Here is a 16,826-nt window from a genome sequence, read left to right as displayed (position 1 = left end):
CGTTTCAGAACTGTGGTATTTTTGCAACTAACTGAGGAGACAACAGGAGACAGGCAGCTCTGTACTGCACCAGATTTATCATAGTGGCTCTTCAGACTATGTAGGCCAAGATTACGCAACCTATAAATTAGTGTCATTTTACTCCAAAAATGCGCTGTCAGAAATATTGGGCAGAAAGGAATCAATATTTTAAAGGCCTATACATATTCATTTACAGATTGGTATATGGGCATCATGGTAGCCATTTTGTCTGCTTGCGAGAAGGTCAATGCGAGTTTATTCCTTTTGGACAAAGACAAGGAAGAGTCAGGAGTCTTAACATAAACATTCTCATGTCGTAAATTGTGGGGGGTCTCAGACAGGTACCATAAAGATCCTTCAGGCCTCTACACAAGACAATGAACAAGAGATGGAGTGTTCTAAAGGTTTTTTTTCTCTTCTCTTAATGAATAGAAAAGGGGTTTATTTAAAGGGATTCTGTCACCTCCCCTCAGCCAAAAAACGATTTAAAACCAGCCATGCAGCACAGCTTACCTGGATTAGGCTGTGCTCTTTTATCTTGAAATCCGTCCAGCAGTTACTGCAAAAAACGACTTTGATCAATAAGGAAATGCGTCCTGAAGGTGCCCAGAGGGGCGTTTTGTTCTTCTTAGAGAGCCCAGTACCGCCCCTCTTACAGTGCCCAGCCCGCCTTCCTTGTACTGTCTAACCGCCTCCAGCCTGCCACAGCCTCCCCTCCCTCTCCTCCCCCTCCCTCACGCCGAACGAACTCTCGCACAGGCGCAGTACCCACTGAGGGCTACGCCTGTGCGATCATCAGGAGACTGAGGGCGGCAGCTTCATCTTCGTCACTGGGCTCGGCGCATGCCCAGTGACGAAGATGAAGCTGCTGCCCTCAGTCTCCTGATGATCGCACAGGCGTAGCCCTCAGTGGGTACTGCGCCTGTGCGAGAGTTCGTTCGGCGTGAGGGAGGGGGAGGAGAGGGAGGGGAGGCTGTGGCAGGCTGGAGGCGGTTAGACAGTGCAAGGAAGGCGGGCTGGGCACTGAAAGAGGGGCGGTACTGGGCTCTCTAAGAAGAACAAAACGCCCCTCTGGGCACCTTCAGGACGCATTTCCTTATCGATCAAAGTCGTTTTTTGCAGTAACTGCTGGACGGATTTCAAGATAAAAGAGCACAGCCTAATCCAGGTAAGCTGTGCTGCATGGCTGGTTTTAAATCGTTTTTTGGCTGAGGGGAGGTGACAGAATCCCTTTAAATGTTGCCTGATGTAGCTTTAGTACTCATTGTAGTGATAACAGTGGCAATAATGCGATTATATTATATGCAACATCTATATGCTTAATTCATTGACTAATTGGAAGTAAAATATAAACCCGTACTTTCATCATATCCAATCTATATTCATTATATATTGTTTGAGTGTACCCATTAAAACGTATTAGTATGTATTATTAACATGGGGGTTTTATATTTCTGAAATACATAGAATTAGGTGTATCTGTAAAGAATAAATCAAGGCATCTGGACTTACTGTAGATTTCTTGAAAACATTTCACTCAGAATTGAGAAAGCTCATTGGAAGAACGAGTGAAACGTTTTCAAGAAGTCTACAGTAAGTCCAGATGCCTTGATTTATTCTTTACAGATACACCATGACCTGGATAAATGAGAACCTTCACAGACATAGAATTAGGTGGTATATACCTATGTATTTTTTTTGTTATGTGTAAAAAGCTAATGTTTGGAACTAATCACCTCACTTTCAAAGTGTGTGGAGAAAGAAGGTTAAGTGCTTTGTTAGATGGTCTTAAAGTAGTACATCTATAAGCAGACTATATGTCTGACGGTTGGTATCCATTAATGTCCCTTTTCCCCATATTTAGGGCTTTCTCCTGGGCTTAGGTCAAAGGTGATTTTTCTACTAGATCTTAAAAAAATATTAGAATTAAATGTAATTACCCAAACTTTTACATAGAACACTAGTGCCCCCTTGTGGTGGTGGTGAGTATGGTGAGGAAGAGATACGTAGCAAATTGATGCATGTCAATAAGCACGTGGTAGACCAAACCAAGCCCACTGTAAAAGGGAGAGCGCTCTCCTTGCAGCGCCGCCGGCACCCCATCTGTGGCCGGAGTTCTCCATCCCCTAGGCAACGAACAGCAGGGGAGCGTAGCACCGATAGGAATAAATGCGTGATGCGGTGCGTGATGTGAGTCATGTGACGCTGACCACCTCACGTGACTCATCTGTTGGGGCTATTTAACAGGCAGCCTGCTGTCCACAGGCTGCCTGTGATTGGTCTTTCAACCTCACTAGCGTTTGCCTGCATTTGTGACTTTGTGTACTCAACCTCAGCTTGAATTTGACTCTTGATCCTGTGTTACCCCTTTGTACTGCGTGACCTCCTGACTCCTAACCTCGACTAGTATTTGACGTTGATTTTGGTGTTTCCCCTGGTACTGACGTGATCTCCTGGTTCTGACCTCGGCGAGTTTTGACCTTGATATTGTGTTCTGCCTAGGGTTCGCTTCTGTGTGTTCTGTCCTAGCTTTGTTGTTTTCTCCACTTTTGTTCCCTCCTAAAGGCACCCGCAGGTACTTAAGCTAGAGACCGCCACCCAGTTGTACACCGTCAGTTAGGACGGACTGTGCAAGTAGGTAGGGATAGTGGTGTGGGTGGAGCTTAAGGCTGCACTTATCCCTACCATTTGTGACACCCACATGGGGGGGGATAAAAGGTAGCAATAGCCAGCAAGAGGGATCCATCAAAGACAAGACAGTGAGGAAATACATTCTATAGGTCAGAAGATGAGGACGGCTGTCCAAGGAAACTGAACTAAAGAGAACCTGACCATCCCTTGTTTCTGAACTGTGACCGCTGACTTCTTTCAGACAACTGAATTTTTAGTTTCTGGTAAAGTATAAATTTCTAACTTTATATTAGGCAATTAATTAGCCATATATATATATTTTGATAGACCATGTAGTTCTTGTAGGATCTAGATTGATTTGAGATCATTTTAACTGCAGTACAAATTATGTCTGTCAATTTTGGGAGATAAATATAAACATTTGCATAATCTCCAGAAAACTGATTTCAGTTTCTAGTCAATGGTCTGATATATATTGAATTAAATTGGTGAAAGTTTATCTTTACTTTGAATATAATATTGGCTTATAGCCAAACTTGTGCATGATGGGACAAATTTTGCCCATGCGCTGTTAAACTTTTGAGTTTATGAACATCTGTGTGCTGGGAGAAGTCACGTGTCAATGCTGAGCTCTTTTCCTTAGGCCTCATGCACACGACCATTCAGTTTTTTGCGGTCCGCAAATTGCGGATCCGCAAAACACGGAAGCCGCCCATGTGCCTTCCGCAATTTGCGGAACGGGCGACCCATTGAAGGAAATGCCTATTCTTGTCCGCAAAACGGAGAAGAATGGGACATGCTATATTTTTTTTGCGGGGCTATGGAACGGAGCAAAGGGTGCGGACAGCACATGGAGTGCTGTCCGCATCTTTTGCAACCCCATTGAAGTGAATGGTTCCGCACCCGAGCCGCAAAAACTGCGGCTCGGATGCGGACCAGAACAACGGTTGTGTGCACGAGGCTTTATTCTGTGAGCTACTGATAAGCTACCCATTTCATTAAAAAAGTTATTTTATTGGTTGTATTTATATCTTACACGTTACCTATGTTTTCAAATTGATTGAACTTATTTAATCCTTATTCTTTGTTTGTCACCAATTCTATATTTTATTATTATTTTGCACTGATGTTTAATAAATAAATATATATATTTTGTATACGATTGTATCCCTCTTGTCTTCAACTCAGCGCAAATAACAAACTTGCGTTAATTTTGATTTGTGGAAATAAGTTGGGAATCTCCTTCACCACAGATCCTTCAGATCAGAGCAGTATAAACATTCTGACAGCGCCCATATTTTCGTATACATTTTTTGGATACGTTAAACAGACATTAAAAACATGGCTTGAACAACTCTGAGCTGCAATACCTGCATGCACCACTAGAAAGAGCCCACTGCATGCTGGTCATACATGACGCATTACTAACACAACGTGCAGTCAGCTCCCTCTAGTGGTGGCTTAAAGGGACACTTCCATCAGAAAGGGGTATTTTTCTTATTTAAAACAAGGGGGCAGATCTACTAAGACTGGCATATAAAACACCAGTCTTAGTAAATCTGCCCCCTTGTTTTAAATTAAAAAAAAATACCCCTTTCTGATGGAAGACAGCTCAAGTAAGATGTGCCAAATTTATAAAGACGCGCAGGTGTCCATGCACCAGAGACTGAAACCTACGCTAACCGTGATCTGCTGTAGATTCAAATTCAATTCGCCTACAAGCCGAATTTCCTCGTGCTTCGTGTTAGGGAATCGATTTAACCTGAAATAGTATAAAACACCAAAAAATTCTAACTTACTGCCTCCATTTACTCGCGACGGGCCGCCCGCCTCCATCTTGCTTGAAGATCTCGGCTGAAATCCTGTGCGGCATGAGATTACATCATTACGCTGGCCGTTGTGATGACATCTTATGTCACCATGCCAGCCGTTGTGATGACATAATCTCGCGCCGCACAGGATTTCGGCCGAGATCTTCAAGCAAGATGGCGGCAGCCGGCCCGTCGCGAGCAAATGGAGGCGGTAAGTTGGATAGAATTTTTTTTTATTGTTAATTTTACACTCAGATGCCGCGATCATGTATGAACGCGGCATCTGAAGGGTACAGTGACGGGGGCGGCGCTATCGCAGCTCCCTGTCATTGCACCCGCTACTTGCAAAAAAATTAAGTAATTTGTCACAAAGCTAATTTTTTGGTAAAAAAATTCAACGAATCAGCCGAATCAAACTTTTAAAAAATTTGCTCATCTCTAGTAATATGGTGGATCCTCCGGAGTTATGTGGAGGCGCCGGCCTCTCCACCTTCCGAGCTGTCTTACATTTAGACCATTTTCTACACTAAACCAGGAGTAAGAAATGGTAAATGAGACGAGCCTGCCGTCCTGTTCCCGCCCACGCCGCGTCCACCTTTTTAGACCTTGCGTGAGCGGCAAAAGTCGCATTGTGGCACAAAGGATCTTTGCACCGCAATTTGCTCCAGAAATATGCCTAATATAGGCATATTTCTGGTTAGTAAATGACCCCCAATATCCATAAAACCATCCACCCTTTTTTGATTAAAAAAATACACAGCATATTCACACATAGGTTATTAATATGTGATGTTTTTGATGGAAGTGTCACAAAATGACATATTGTTACCAGATGGACATTTAGAAAATAATTCCGATGTAGTAACAGAATCAGCTCTGGACTTGGTTCACCCTGGACTTGCTTCCTTAAAACCAACTTAGGCTAGTTTAAAACTAGCGGCAGGGGACTCCGGCAGGCAGTGCCGGCGGGTGAACAGCCTGTCGGATCCGTCCTGCCGCTAGTTCTCGTGTGTCCCCGGACTGCCGCTCCGTCTCCATTGACTATAATGGGGGCGGAGTTCCGGCGGCTGCACGGCAGTGCACGGAGAGAGGCAACCTGACTAAAAGTACGATATGCAGTACTTTTAGTCCCGCTGCCTCTGCTGTGCTGCCACCGAAACCCCGCCCCATTATAGTCAATGGGGACGGAGCGGCAGTCCGGGGACACACGTGAACTAGCGGCAGGACGGGTCCGACAGGCTGTTCACCCGCCAGAACAGCCTGTGGATTCCCCTGCCACTAGTGTGAAAATACCCTTAAGGGCCCGTTCACACACAGTTTTTTGGTGCTGATTTTGGTGCGTTTCTGCCTCAAAATCAGCTTCAAATCAGCTCCGAAAATGCCTAATTTCAATGGGAAGCAGCACTTGCTTCTTTTTTTACACGTGTAAAAAAGAATCTGCATGTCCTATCTTGGGGCAGAATTAGCGCTGAATCTCCTATTGAAATGAATAGGAAGCTGAGAAAAACAGCTCCATGAAAGTCCATGCATTTTTTGTGTGTTTTCCCTGCGTTTTTGGCGCAGAACTGCTCCAGATCTCATTCAAAAACCTCAAGCTGAAAATTCAGTTTTGCATTGAAGTGAACACTTTTTTTCGTGCTGAAAAGAGACACGTGTATTCCGTGCTGATTTTTATAAGCGTCCATTTCAAAATCAGTCATGTGAACTGGCCCTAAGTGGGTTTTTCAGTTTTTTTTGGGCAGACATTCCCTCCAGTAGAACCTGTGAAAAGATCTAAACTTCTGCTCCCCACCACTCTATTTGCACTCTGTGACTCCCGGGCTGCCTTCACTGGACTTCCAGCCCCTGTCAATTTCCGAATGGACAAAGTCACATGGAGTGGCTGGCCTCATGGGCAAGTGGAAAGTCATGTGCCCCTTGGGGACACGTCACTGCCGAGGCCAGTCATTGGCTCCAGTCCTGCATGTGAACCCAGCTGTGCAGACATTTACAGGACAGGGACTAGGAGTCCAGTGAGGATAGCTTGGGAGCCAGAGACCTAATTACAGTCAGGTGACAGGTCCATAAATATTAGGACATCGACACAATTCTAACATTTTTGGCTCTATACACCACCACAATGGATTTGAAATGAAACAAACAAGATGTGCTTTACCTGCAGACTGTCAGCTTTAATTTCAGGGTATTTACATCCAAATCAGGTGAACGGTGTAGGAATTACAACAGTTTGCATCTGTGCCTCCTACTTGTTAAGGGACCAAAAGTAATGGGACAATTGGCTTCTCAGCTGTTCCATGGCCAGGTGTGTGTTATTCCCTCATTATCCCAATTACAATGACCAGATAAAAGGTCCGGAGTTCATTTCCCGTCTGCTATTTGCATGTGGAATCTGTTGTTGTCAACTCTCAAGATGTGATCCAAAGAGCTGTCACTATCAGTGAAGCCATCATTAGGCTGAAAAAACACAACAAACCCATCAGAGAGATAGCAAACACATTAGGCCTGGCCAAAACAACTGTTTGGAACATTCTTAAAAAGAAGGAACGCACCGGTGAGCTCAGCAACACCAAAAGACCCGGAAGACCACGGAAAACAACTGTGGTGGATGACCGAAGAATTCTTTCCCTGGTGAAGAAAACCCCCTTCACAACATTTGGCCAGATCAAGAACCCTCTCCAGGAGCCGGAGGTAGGTGTATGTGTGTCAAAGTCAACAATCAAGAGAAGACTTCACCAGAGCGAATACAGAGGGTTCACCACAAGATGTAAACCATTGGTGAGCCTCAAAAACAGGAAGGCCAGATTAGAGTTTGCCAAACGACATCTAAAAAAGCCTTCACAGTTCTGGAAGAACATCCTATGGACAGATGAGACCAAGATCACCTTGTACCAGAGTGATGGGAAGAGAAGAGTATGGAGAAGGAAAGGAACTGCTCATGATCCTAAGCATGCCACCTCATCAGTGAAGCATGGTGGTGGTAGTGTCATGGCGTGGCATGTATGGCTGCCAATGGAACTGGTTCTCTGGTATTTATTGATGATGTGACTGCTGACAAAAGCAGCAGGATGAATTCTGAAGTGTTGCGGGCAAAATTATCTGCTCATATTCAGCCAAATGCTTCAGAACTCATTGGACGGCGCTTCACAGTGCAGATGGACAATGACCAAAAGCATACTGCAAAAGCAACCAAAAAGTTTTTTAAGGGAAAGAAGTGGAATGTTATGCAATGGCCAAGTCAATCACCTGACCTGAATCCGATTGAGCATGCATTTCACTTGCTGAAGACAAAACTGAAGGGAAAATGCCCCAAGAACAAGCAGGAACTGAAGACAGTTGCAGTAGAGGCCTGGCAGAGCATCACCAGGGATGAAACCCAGCGTCTGGTGATGTCTATGCGTTCCAGACTTCAGGCTGCAATTGACTGCAAAGGATTTGCAACCAAGTATTAAAAAGTAAAAGTTTGATTAATGATTATTATTCTGTCCCATTACTTTTGGTCCCTTAACAAGTGGGAGGCACATATGCAAACTGTTGTAATTCCTGCACCGTTCACCTGATTTGGATGTAAATATCCTCAAATTACAGCTGACAGTCTGCAGGTAAAGCACATCTTGTTTGTTTCATTTCAAATCCATTTTGGTGGTGTATAGAGACAGAAATGTTAGAACTGTGTTGATGTCCCAATATTTATGGACCTGACTGTATATTCATATTCTAACTTCTATTCGATCACTTGAAGACCTTTTCTATCAATGCATCCCTACAACAGTGACATAAATGTCATCTCTGTACAGTAGAAACAATACAAAGACAGAAGGATCCATACCGAGAATGGGCTAAAAAGGACAGAAATGTGAGTTGCACAGTGTAGCAATACATGGAGAATAGTGTGAGAGCATGTCATAGAGGTGTTACATACACTGAGGTTACTCCCTCGGGTTCGGGTTTTCCTTCGCTGCTACAGCAAGACGAGACAGAGAGGAGAGGCAAGAAGGGAGAGACCACAGAGGTGCAGGACGGACAGAGAGACAGAGGGACAGACAGCGGGGGAACAGAGAGAAAGAGAACACAGGTTAACAGCAGTTAGACCGAAACAGTTTCCATACACAGTGTCCACATTAGTGGACAAATGACTTTAAAGAGTAGACGCTCACACAGCACAAGAGCCACAAGACGAGGACATGGATGCCACTGAGACAGCAGGAGACGAGTTCCTTCCAGGAGTTCCAAACAAGCCTGTGTTACATTAAATGTCCTCCCTTAACACCAGTTTTCCTTTTAATCTATGCTCTTTATTAATCTGTTTAATAGCTGTCAGAGCTTTATTTTTATGAACCATCAAATCCCCTGCATAGACCTAAATGATAACATTCTGGCTGCTTATGTGCACCACTAGAGGGAGCTTGGGAGCTTCCTGCATACTGTTATTGATTGAGATCAATATTAACTCAGCATGCTGTCCTGGTGCAATATTATCATTTAAAGAGCATCTGTCAACATGATCAACCCTATGAATCCAGGCATGCTGCCTGGTAGGATTGATCATGCTGATTAAAACAATACCTGCGTTATGTCTGTAGGTAGAACCATTGCTGAGATATCAGTGTTTTTAGTAATATGCATTCAAGCTGCTTATAGCACCAAGGGGCTAGACTGAGCCATTGGAGAACTGCTTCTGTAACGTCCCTCTGCTCTGGGCACTTCTCCCTCCACTTGCTTGATTGTCTATCCCTGTCAATCAAGGGGAGGGGGGAGGGGGGGGGGTGCCCAGAGCAGAGGGACGTTACAGAAGCAGTTCTCCAATGGCTCAGTCTAGCCCCTTGGTGCTATAAGCAGCTTGAATGCATATTACTAAAAACACTGATATCTCAGCAATGGTTCTACCTACAGACATAACGCAGGTATTGTTTTAATCAGCATGGTCAACCCTACTAGACAGCATGCCTGGATTAATAGGGTTGACCATGCTGACAGATGGTATTTAACTCTATACATAGGATTTGAAGTAGGAAGTTAGCACAGAATGATGGATCTAAAAAAACAACATGGTGTAAACAGGTAGAGATTCACTTCAAAGCTCTGGATACAAGGGTGAACATAGGAAAGAAGTCACCCCCATAGCAACAATGTTAGTGGGGCCTCCCTCCTGGTGCTGGTTCATGCCACCGCTCCAGGCTGGTTCCTGCCATCTTTGACTTGACAGGTGGAGTCCTGCCCAAGTGTTCACTGCTCTTGGGGAAGGGGAAGGAAGATGAGGCCCTCGCTTGTTTAGGAACAGAGATGACATGGAGTGAGGGTGACAGATGCACAGTAAGGCAGAGATGAATGAATCGCTTGGGAATGCTCATTAGCGAGAACTGTCAACGTGTCTGCGGCGTCTGGTATGGGCAGGTTTCATCATTACTATAATATCTGCTTTCTCTGTTATAAGGCTACATGCACACGACCGTTGTTTTGGTCCGCTGGTCCGCAAATAAAATATAACCCGTCCTATTTATGTCCGTTTTGCGGAACGCACACGGACACCATCCGTGTTTTGCGGATCCGCAATTTGCGGACCGCAAAACACACAATGGTTGTGTGCATGTAGCCTAAATCTAATATATAAATCCCAGATGTCACTGAGCAGAAGTAGCTGTTAGCTGCCGAAGCCCCGCGCCTGTCACCTTCATAGGAACACCGAGACTCACGGGGTACAGCAGTGACATCAGTACTGGAGCGGAGGGGTATTAGAGGGGTCTCAAAGGCTTTACTGCCACATAAGAAGACACCACTGTTATAAGCGGTGCACGGTAGGTGGGGGCCATGTACCAGATTTTGGATTCAGGCCAAGAAGCTTTGAATAACATTTCTGAGCCGTCCCGTCCCAATCCAGTCCTTTCTACACTTCTATGTATACACCGGACCAGTCTGACTGGCCCAATGGTTGCATACAGGTCCTTGCACTGCCTAACTAGTCATGTTCCCATCACACTGGGTCCTTTATATGCACACGGCCTTAAAGGGAATGTCACCAGTGACCTCCCTGCCCAATTGTCTGCATAGACACATAGCTGCGGTTCACCTGTTTCTCTTCTGTTGATCTGAGGCTTTTTTTTTTTAATGTGTAAATTAGAGCTTTGGTGCAATGAGGGCATCACTATTGCACTTGTTACACCCAAGCTCCGCTCCTTTCTGTGGCCAGCCCGTCCCTCGCTGTATTGCCACTGCCTGGCCCTGTCAATCAAAGCAGCCAGGGAGGGGCTGGCCACAGAAATGAGCAGAACTTGGGTGCAACAAGAGCAATGGTGACGCCCTTATTGCACCATAGTAAGCATATTAATAAAAAGTATTATAACTCAGGTACGGAGCCTCGGATCAAGAAAAGTAAGATGTTCATGGAGGCTTTATATACTGTGTTCATGGATGGCTTGGATGTCACTTATGCTTAATGCAGACCATGCAGGAGTGAAGCATATGCCCCAAGTAACAGGCTTTATAGATGCAGTTGTTTGTCAGTGTAGCAGAGCTGGGTTTGTCATTTGCTAGAACTCACTTAACTGATTTATCACGGCACGCAAAAAAGAAACAGTTATACAACAAATACAGCTCTGCTATATCTGTAAGTTTTAAACTGTATCATGCAAATGCAACACTGAGAAAACTAAATGATGGTAAAAACAGCGCGTGTGGCAAGCAGTAACACTCTGCGATGTCAGACCGGACTACACCAGGGTTATCTCACCTTAAAAGTCCCTGCAAATATTAGGGCCTATGGGAGTTTGGGGTGGGGGTTCTCTCGCTTGGTCTAGAGCAGAGCGTGCTATCATGGAGCGGCCACGGATGTGGCTGGCTGTGGCCTCATGCACAACACCCTATGTATTTTGCAGTCCCACAAAATATGGATACCGGCCATGTGCTGACACATTTGCGGCCCCACAGAAATGAATGGGTCCGCATCAGAACCGAAAATACGGTCATGTGCATGAGGCCCAATAAGGAGGCCAGTAGATGGGACAAGTAAATCGGACCTAGGCTGGGTGTGTACAGAGATATTTCCATGTCAGAGGCCCAGGAGGATTGCCTTCAAGTATAAGAGAGCACTGCAATATAATCCATTGCTCGGATAGTCACACATAGCCACTGAACTCAGCTCCATTCATCTGCAGCAAGCACGTGGATTTCTGTCTGCTCCAATTTCTGCAACAAATCTGCCAGACTAGGGCAGTGCCATCTTTGCACAGTTGTAATGAGAACTTCTAATAAGACATTTAATATACGAGTGGAATAAAACCAATCCTGTGTATTTCATGTTTGGTTCCTATGTTTGGGGTATTATGCAAAAAAACTTATTAAAGGGGTTTTCCAACTTTTTTTCAATACTGATAATCTATCCTTTGGATCTGATTGGCGGGGGTCTGACATCTGGGACCCCCATCAATCAGCTATTAGAGGAGGCTGCGGCGCTCACTGCGGTTTCCTCAGTGGAGGTGCTCTGTGTCCTTAGTAGGGTTGCATCGGGTATTGAATTTCGATACCCAATCGATCCGATACTGGGATTAGCTATTTTCCGATACTAAGCTGCGCTACTGTACAACCTAGTATCGTAGCTCCTGAGCCGGCACAGTGGAGACGGAGGCAGTGCCTTCCCGCTGAGACGCGGGCGCCATTTCCACCAATGAGAAGACAGTACTTAGGAGGAGGGGAGGGGCTGTTAACACTGTGCCACCAATTAACCCATTAATACATATGTGGGTGGCGGGTGCTGGTTGTATCACATACCTGGCCTCAATGACAGGGATCCTGCCAACCACCTGCGACACCTGAGGGGTTAATTGACAAGGTTCGTGGGATCGCTGCGCCCTGTCATTGAGGCCGGGTATGTGATACAACCAGCACCCGCCGCCCACATTTGTATAAATAAGTTAATTATATTTATTTGTGGCACAGTGGGCCCCCCCCCTCAGTATTATATTCATTGGTGGCAGTGGCCAAAGGGTCCCCTCAGTAATCTCATTGGTGGCAGTGGCAGCTTCTGATCGGAGCCCCAGCGGTGAAGTCGTGGGGCTCCAATCGGTTACCATGGCAGCCAGGACGCTACTGAAGCCCTGGCTGCCATGGTAACCTCCCTGCTGCTGTGTGCACAAAGCACAGAGCAGCAGGGACAGTGTGAGATCCTATTCACCCTAATAGAGCTTTATGAGAGTGAATAGGACAAGGGTTCTAGCCCCTAAAGGAGCTAATAGTTAGTTAATAAAAAGTAAAAAAAAACACCAAAATATAAAAAGTTTAAATCACCCCTTAACCAATTTTACATGTAAAATATATAAACAATAAAAAAAATAAGCATATGAAAGTCCGAACTATTAAAATATTTAAAAATATCTCCTATGCAGTGAACGCTGTAACAGAAAAAAATTCAAAAATATGCAATTCCCCCCCGAAAAATAGGATAGGACTGTTGTATTATGGGCCGGACGTTCCATAAAAATGTGGAATGCACGCGGCTTTTTTGGTGTTTTATTTTTTCGCATGGTATCGAGTATCGCAATACTTTTTTATGGTATTGAAATCAAATCAAAATTTTAGCATTGTGACAACCCTAGTCCTGAGTAGGTTTGAAAGAGTCGAGCTTTGGATCATAGATCCGAGGTCAATTTGTTTCCGTACAGCATTAAAATGTATGGGCTCCGTGTAGGCAAACTTCGCCTTGGCCAAAGTTGCGCAAGGTGAATGAGTGCGGTATTCCTATCTGCGTATTTAAAAACATTTTAAAATAGGAATCTGAAGCCGGCTTCGGTACTGGCTGGCACCTCGGTACCAAAGCCCACTTTGGATTCCTGTTTTAAAATGTTTTTAAATACGCAGATCGGAATACCATAGTAATTCACCGAAGTCTCGCACAACTTCGTCTGAGGCTACGTTTTCCTACACGGAGCCCATACGTTGTAAATGCTACGATCCGAAGCTCGATTCTCTCAACCCTAAACCTGAGGCTAGGTTATCAGTATAAAAAAAATGTCAGAAAACCCCTTTAAATTTTTTGAATACACACTGGGGCGGAGATATCCATGTCTTAGTTCCTGCAAAGTGTCTTGATTTGCACGCTTGCTGCGCCAAATCTATGACGTGCATGAGGCACAATAATTTGCAACTTGCTAGCCAACTTTTGCACCAAATTTTTGTGCTTTGTATTGCAGTCCTAGGCAGTTTTTGACACATGTTTTAGACAAAAATTGTACCAGCTCAAAGGTGGTATAAAAAATGGGCTACCCTTTTGATGGTACAGGACAGCCCACGAAAAGTCGCCTGCCTCCAGCGATAGTGTGACAAGATGAACGAGCAAGTGGAAGCAAGTCAGAAAAGATGCTGAATGCGGTCCCCGTTCAGGTCTCTGCATCTTTCAGGTTATGTTGGCTGATACTTGGTGCTTTCGGATGGTGTTTGTGATGTTCTCCTTGAGTTCCTCCAGGGACGTGGATCGTTACGGACACTTTCTAGTTTACATTTCCCCCATAGATAAAAATGGCATGTGGACAAGCCTGGGGAATGTGGCGGCCATAACCCCTCTCATTCATGAACCCGTCCAGTGAGATCCATGAGGTCCGGCATGTCTCCCCATCTTGTTGGACATTTTTTGGTTCTGCAACATCAAGTGGTATCAGCCGACATAATCCGACCTGCCCAAAGATGCGAGACGTGAACGGGGAGCGCTTTCTGCATCTTCTGTGACTTGTGGGTAATAAAAAAAAAAAAACAGTCCACTTGCTCGTTCATCTTGTCATACTATCGCTAGAGGCGGGCGAGTTTTTCGTAGGCCGCCCTGTGGTGCATCGTTACCCTTCACCAGCACGGATTATAGACACATTTAACAATCCAAATCACAAACCAAAAACAGCACAATAGGCACAATACTCAAAATACTAAGTAAACCTAGATTGATATATCCGCCCCTTTGTGTATCAGTCCCTGGCAGATTTCGCGGTTGTTGCTTGCTGGTATTGATGGAGCCTTCACTGATTACAGCGGCTGAGAACCTGTCCTCTTTTTGTGGTTCATATCATAAGGTTTTTGGCCTGTGATTTTATTAGCACAGGCACATCACTCACCTGGCTGTCAGCGGGTAGCCTTGGCATTGAAGCTGCCCTCCCATGTCCTTCCATCACAAGGTACTGCTCACTGTCAGAGTAACCCTCCCGATTTATCTCCGTCATTTCTACTAACTGAAAGGCAAAGAGGTATATCTGACATAGTAGTCATCCACAACCGTAAGTACACCAGGAGATGGAGGGCATGCTCCAGACCTGTGAATTCGGCCAGCTGTTGGTGTTCTCCTGGGCTCGCACCCTCTCTGGACTCCAGGTCCCTGTCTTCTGAAACATCTGTTGGGCTCTCTGCGTCATCCACGACTGACTTTCCTTCATGCCGCCTTCAGGTATACCCCTGAAAAAGCCCCACATACAAGCAACATCTACATGTCAGGGAACAACGTGGCATGAAAACCAAGCCCTTGCTGGAGAACATTGAGCTGTCAAAGCTTAAAAGGGTTATCCCATGAATAATGCAGAAAATGAAAATCGAGATCATCCATGACAGTCTCTTTCTAACAAAGCCAGAACCAGTCCTGTACCTCACATGGATCCAGAGATCTGCCCAATCGTTGCTCCAATTGCTCTGCTAGATTTAATTTAGGTTGGTAGCTAAGGGGGTGTGTGTCCTTTCTCAAGAGTGTGTCCTTTCTGCTACAGCTCTCTCCCTATCACAGCTCAGGGAGTGTGTCCTTTCTGCTACAGCTCTCTCCCTATCACAGCTCAGGGGGTGTGTCCTTTCTGCTACAGCTCTCTCCCTATCACAGCTCAGGGGGTGTGTCCTTTCTGCTACAGCTCTCTCCCTATCACAGCTCAGGGGGTGTGTCTTTTCTGCTACAGCTCTCTCCCTATCACAGCTCAGGGTGTGTGTCCTTTCTGCTACAGCTCTCTCCCTATCACAGCTCAGGGTGTGTGTCCTTTCTGCTACAGCTCTCTCCCTATCACAGCTCCGGAGGCGTGTCCTTTCTGCTACAGCTCTCTCCCTATCACAGCTCCGGAGGCGTGTCCTTTCTGCTACAGCTCTCTCCCTATCACAGCTCCGGAGGCGTTTCCTTTCTGCTACAGCTCTCTCCCTGTAACTGCCACAGCTTCTAACAGAACACATGGCTGGTGGCAGTTGAAGATTTAAACTGAACATGTGCGACCACCGCAATGAGGCGGACAGAAAAATAAAGCAATGGCAAACAGCAGGTGGCGCTATACGGATACATTTTATTGAATAACTCAGTGGCTATACTACATTTTTGATTGCATGCAATTATAAAAGTATCCAGATGTAGGTGCTGGTTTCAAAAATGTTGAATATTTCTCATGGGACAACCCCTTTAAGACCTGTATAATGGCAGGAACCCATAGTAAATGATCTGCAGGACTTACATTTCTCCCCCTGGTTCATTCTGAGAGGACATTAGAGCGTTTAGCCCCACAGGACCATCATGTGTGGGCGATGGAGGCTCCATTCTTTGGAACATTAAAGGTGTCCGGTTCTGGAAGAGTCATAGTTGCGTTATTATTAAAGGCAATACAGTATACCGCACATGTAAGTATACAGCTCGGAGTGTGACCATTAGCTTATGTGTAGCCTATAGGTGTACTCTGTGCTTCTATACTGCAGTCCGTGATTGAGCCTAGTATTAGTTCATCATCAGCCCTGCATCTGTGTCCGACATGATCATAATGGGTTATAAGCCTCTCGATGTTAGCAAAAATGGTCCTAACGCTGACAGGAAGCAGAGATCTTGAAAAGATATGAGGAAAGAAGAAAAGGGTGCTAATATGTAGGTGACATTAGACCTAAATTAGGTGTATTTCAGGTGCAGATAACGGCACCTAACTATCTGCGACTTCACCCCGCTCACGCCAGATCTCAGATTGTGGGCGAGGAAGGGGACGGGCGGCAGGCCTGTCCCGTTCACTATTTTCTATGCCTAAAAGAGGTCTTACATTTAGAACTGGCGCTGGATGCTGGCAACGTTATAGAGAGGCCGGCACGCGCCTCTTCATAACCTTGGCGGATCCTCCACCAGTCTGAAACCCCGGTCTTAATAAATGTGCCTCTATGTTGGGATGTGTCATGGCCCTTTATTGAATTGCACATCTTTTTAATGACATTCTAGCCTGAAAATGATACTGTAACTGAATGGATCCAATGGAAAGAGATCTGTAGCTAGAGATCTGTCCACTTACAAGTGTAAGACGGCACATAGAGTCCCCGGGGTCACCTACAGGGGAAACTCGAAAAATTAGAATATCGTGCAAAAGTTCATTAATTTCAGTAGAATTTTGTGAAAAGGTT

General features: G+C 45.2%; 1 protein-coding gene across 1 annotated transcript in view; it reads right to left on the bottom strand.

Moving 5' to 3' along the window:
• CACNA1A (calcium voltage-gated channel subunit alpha1 A) overlaps positions 1 to 16,826 on the bottom strand; it is a 204,225-nt gene that overhangs the window by 23,812 nt on the left and 163,587 nt on the right. The window contains exons 41-44 of the mRNA XM_044282909.1: positions 15,908 to 16,017; positions 14,740 to 14,885; positions 14,552 to 14,661; positions 8,383 to 8,421 (exon numbers count right to left, since the gene is read on the bottom strand). Coding sequence (XP_044138844.1) covers positions 8,383 to 8,421; positions 14,552 to 14,661; positions 14,740 to 14,885; positions 15,908 to 16,017 — 405 coding nt within the window. The remainder of the gene's footprint in view (positions 1 to 8,382; positions 8,422 to 14,551; positions 14,662 to 14,739; positions 14,886 to 15,907; positions 16,018 to 16,826) is intronic.

This window comes from Bufo gargarizans, chromosome 2, assembly GCF_014858855.1.
Source record: "Bufo gargarizans isolate SCDJY-AF-19 chromosome 2, ASM1485885v1, whole genome shotgun sequence".
Classification (NCBI taxonomy): Eukaryota; Metazoa; Chordata; class Amphibia; order Anura; family Bufonidae; genus Bufo; species Bufo gargarizans.
Note: the sequence above shows the minus strand (reverse complement) of the source record. Positions and strands in the feature narration are given on the sequence as shown.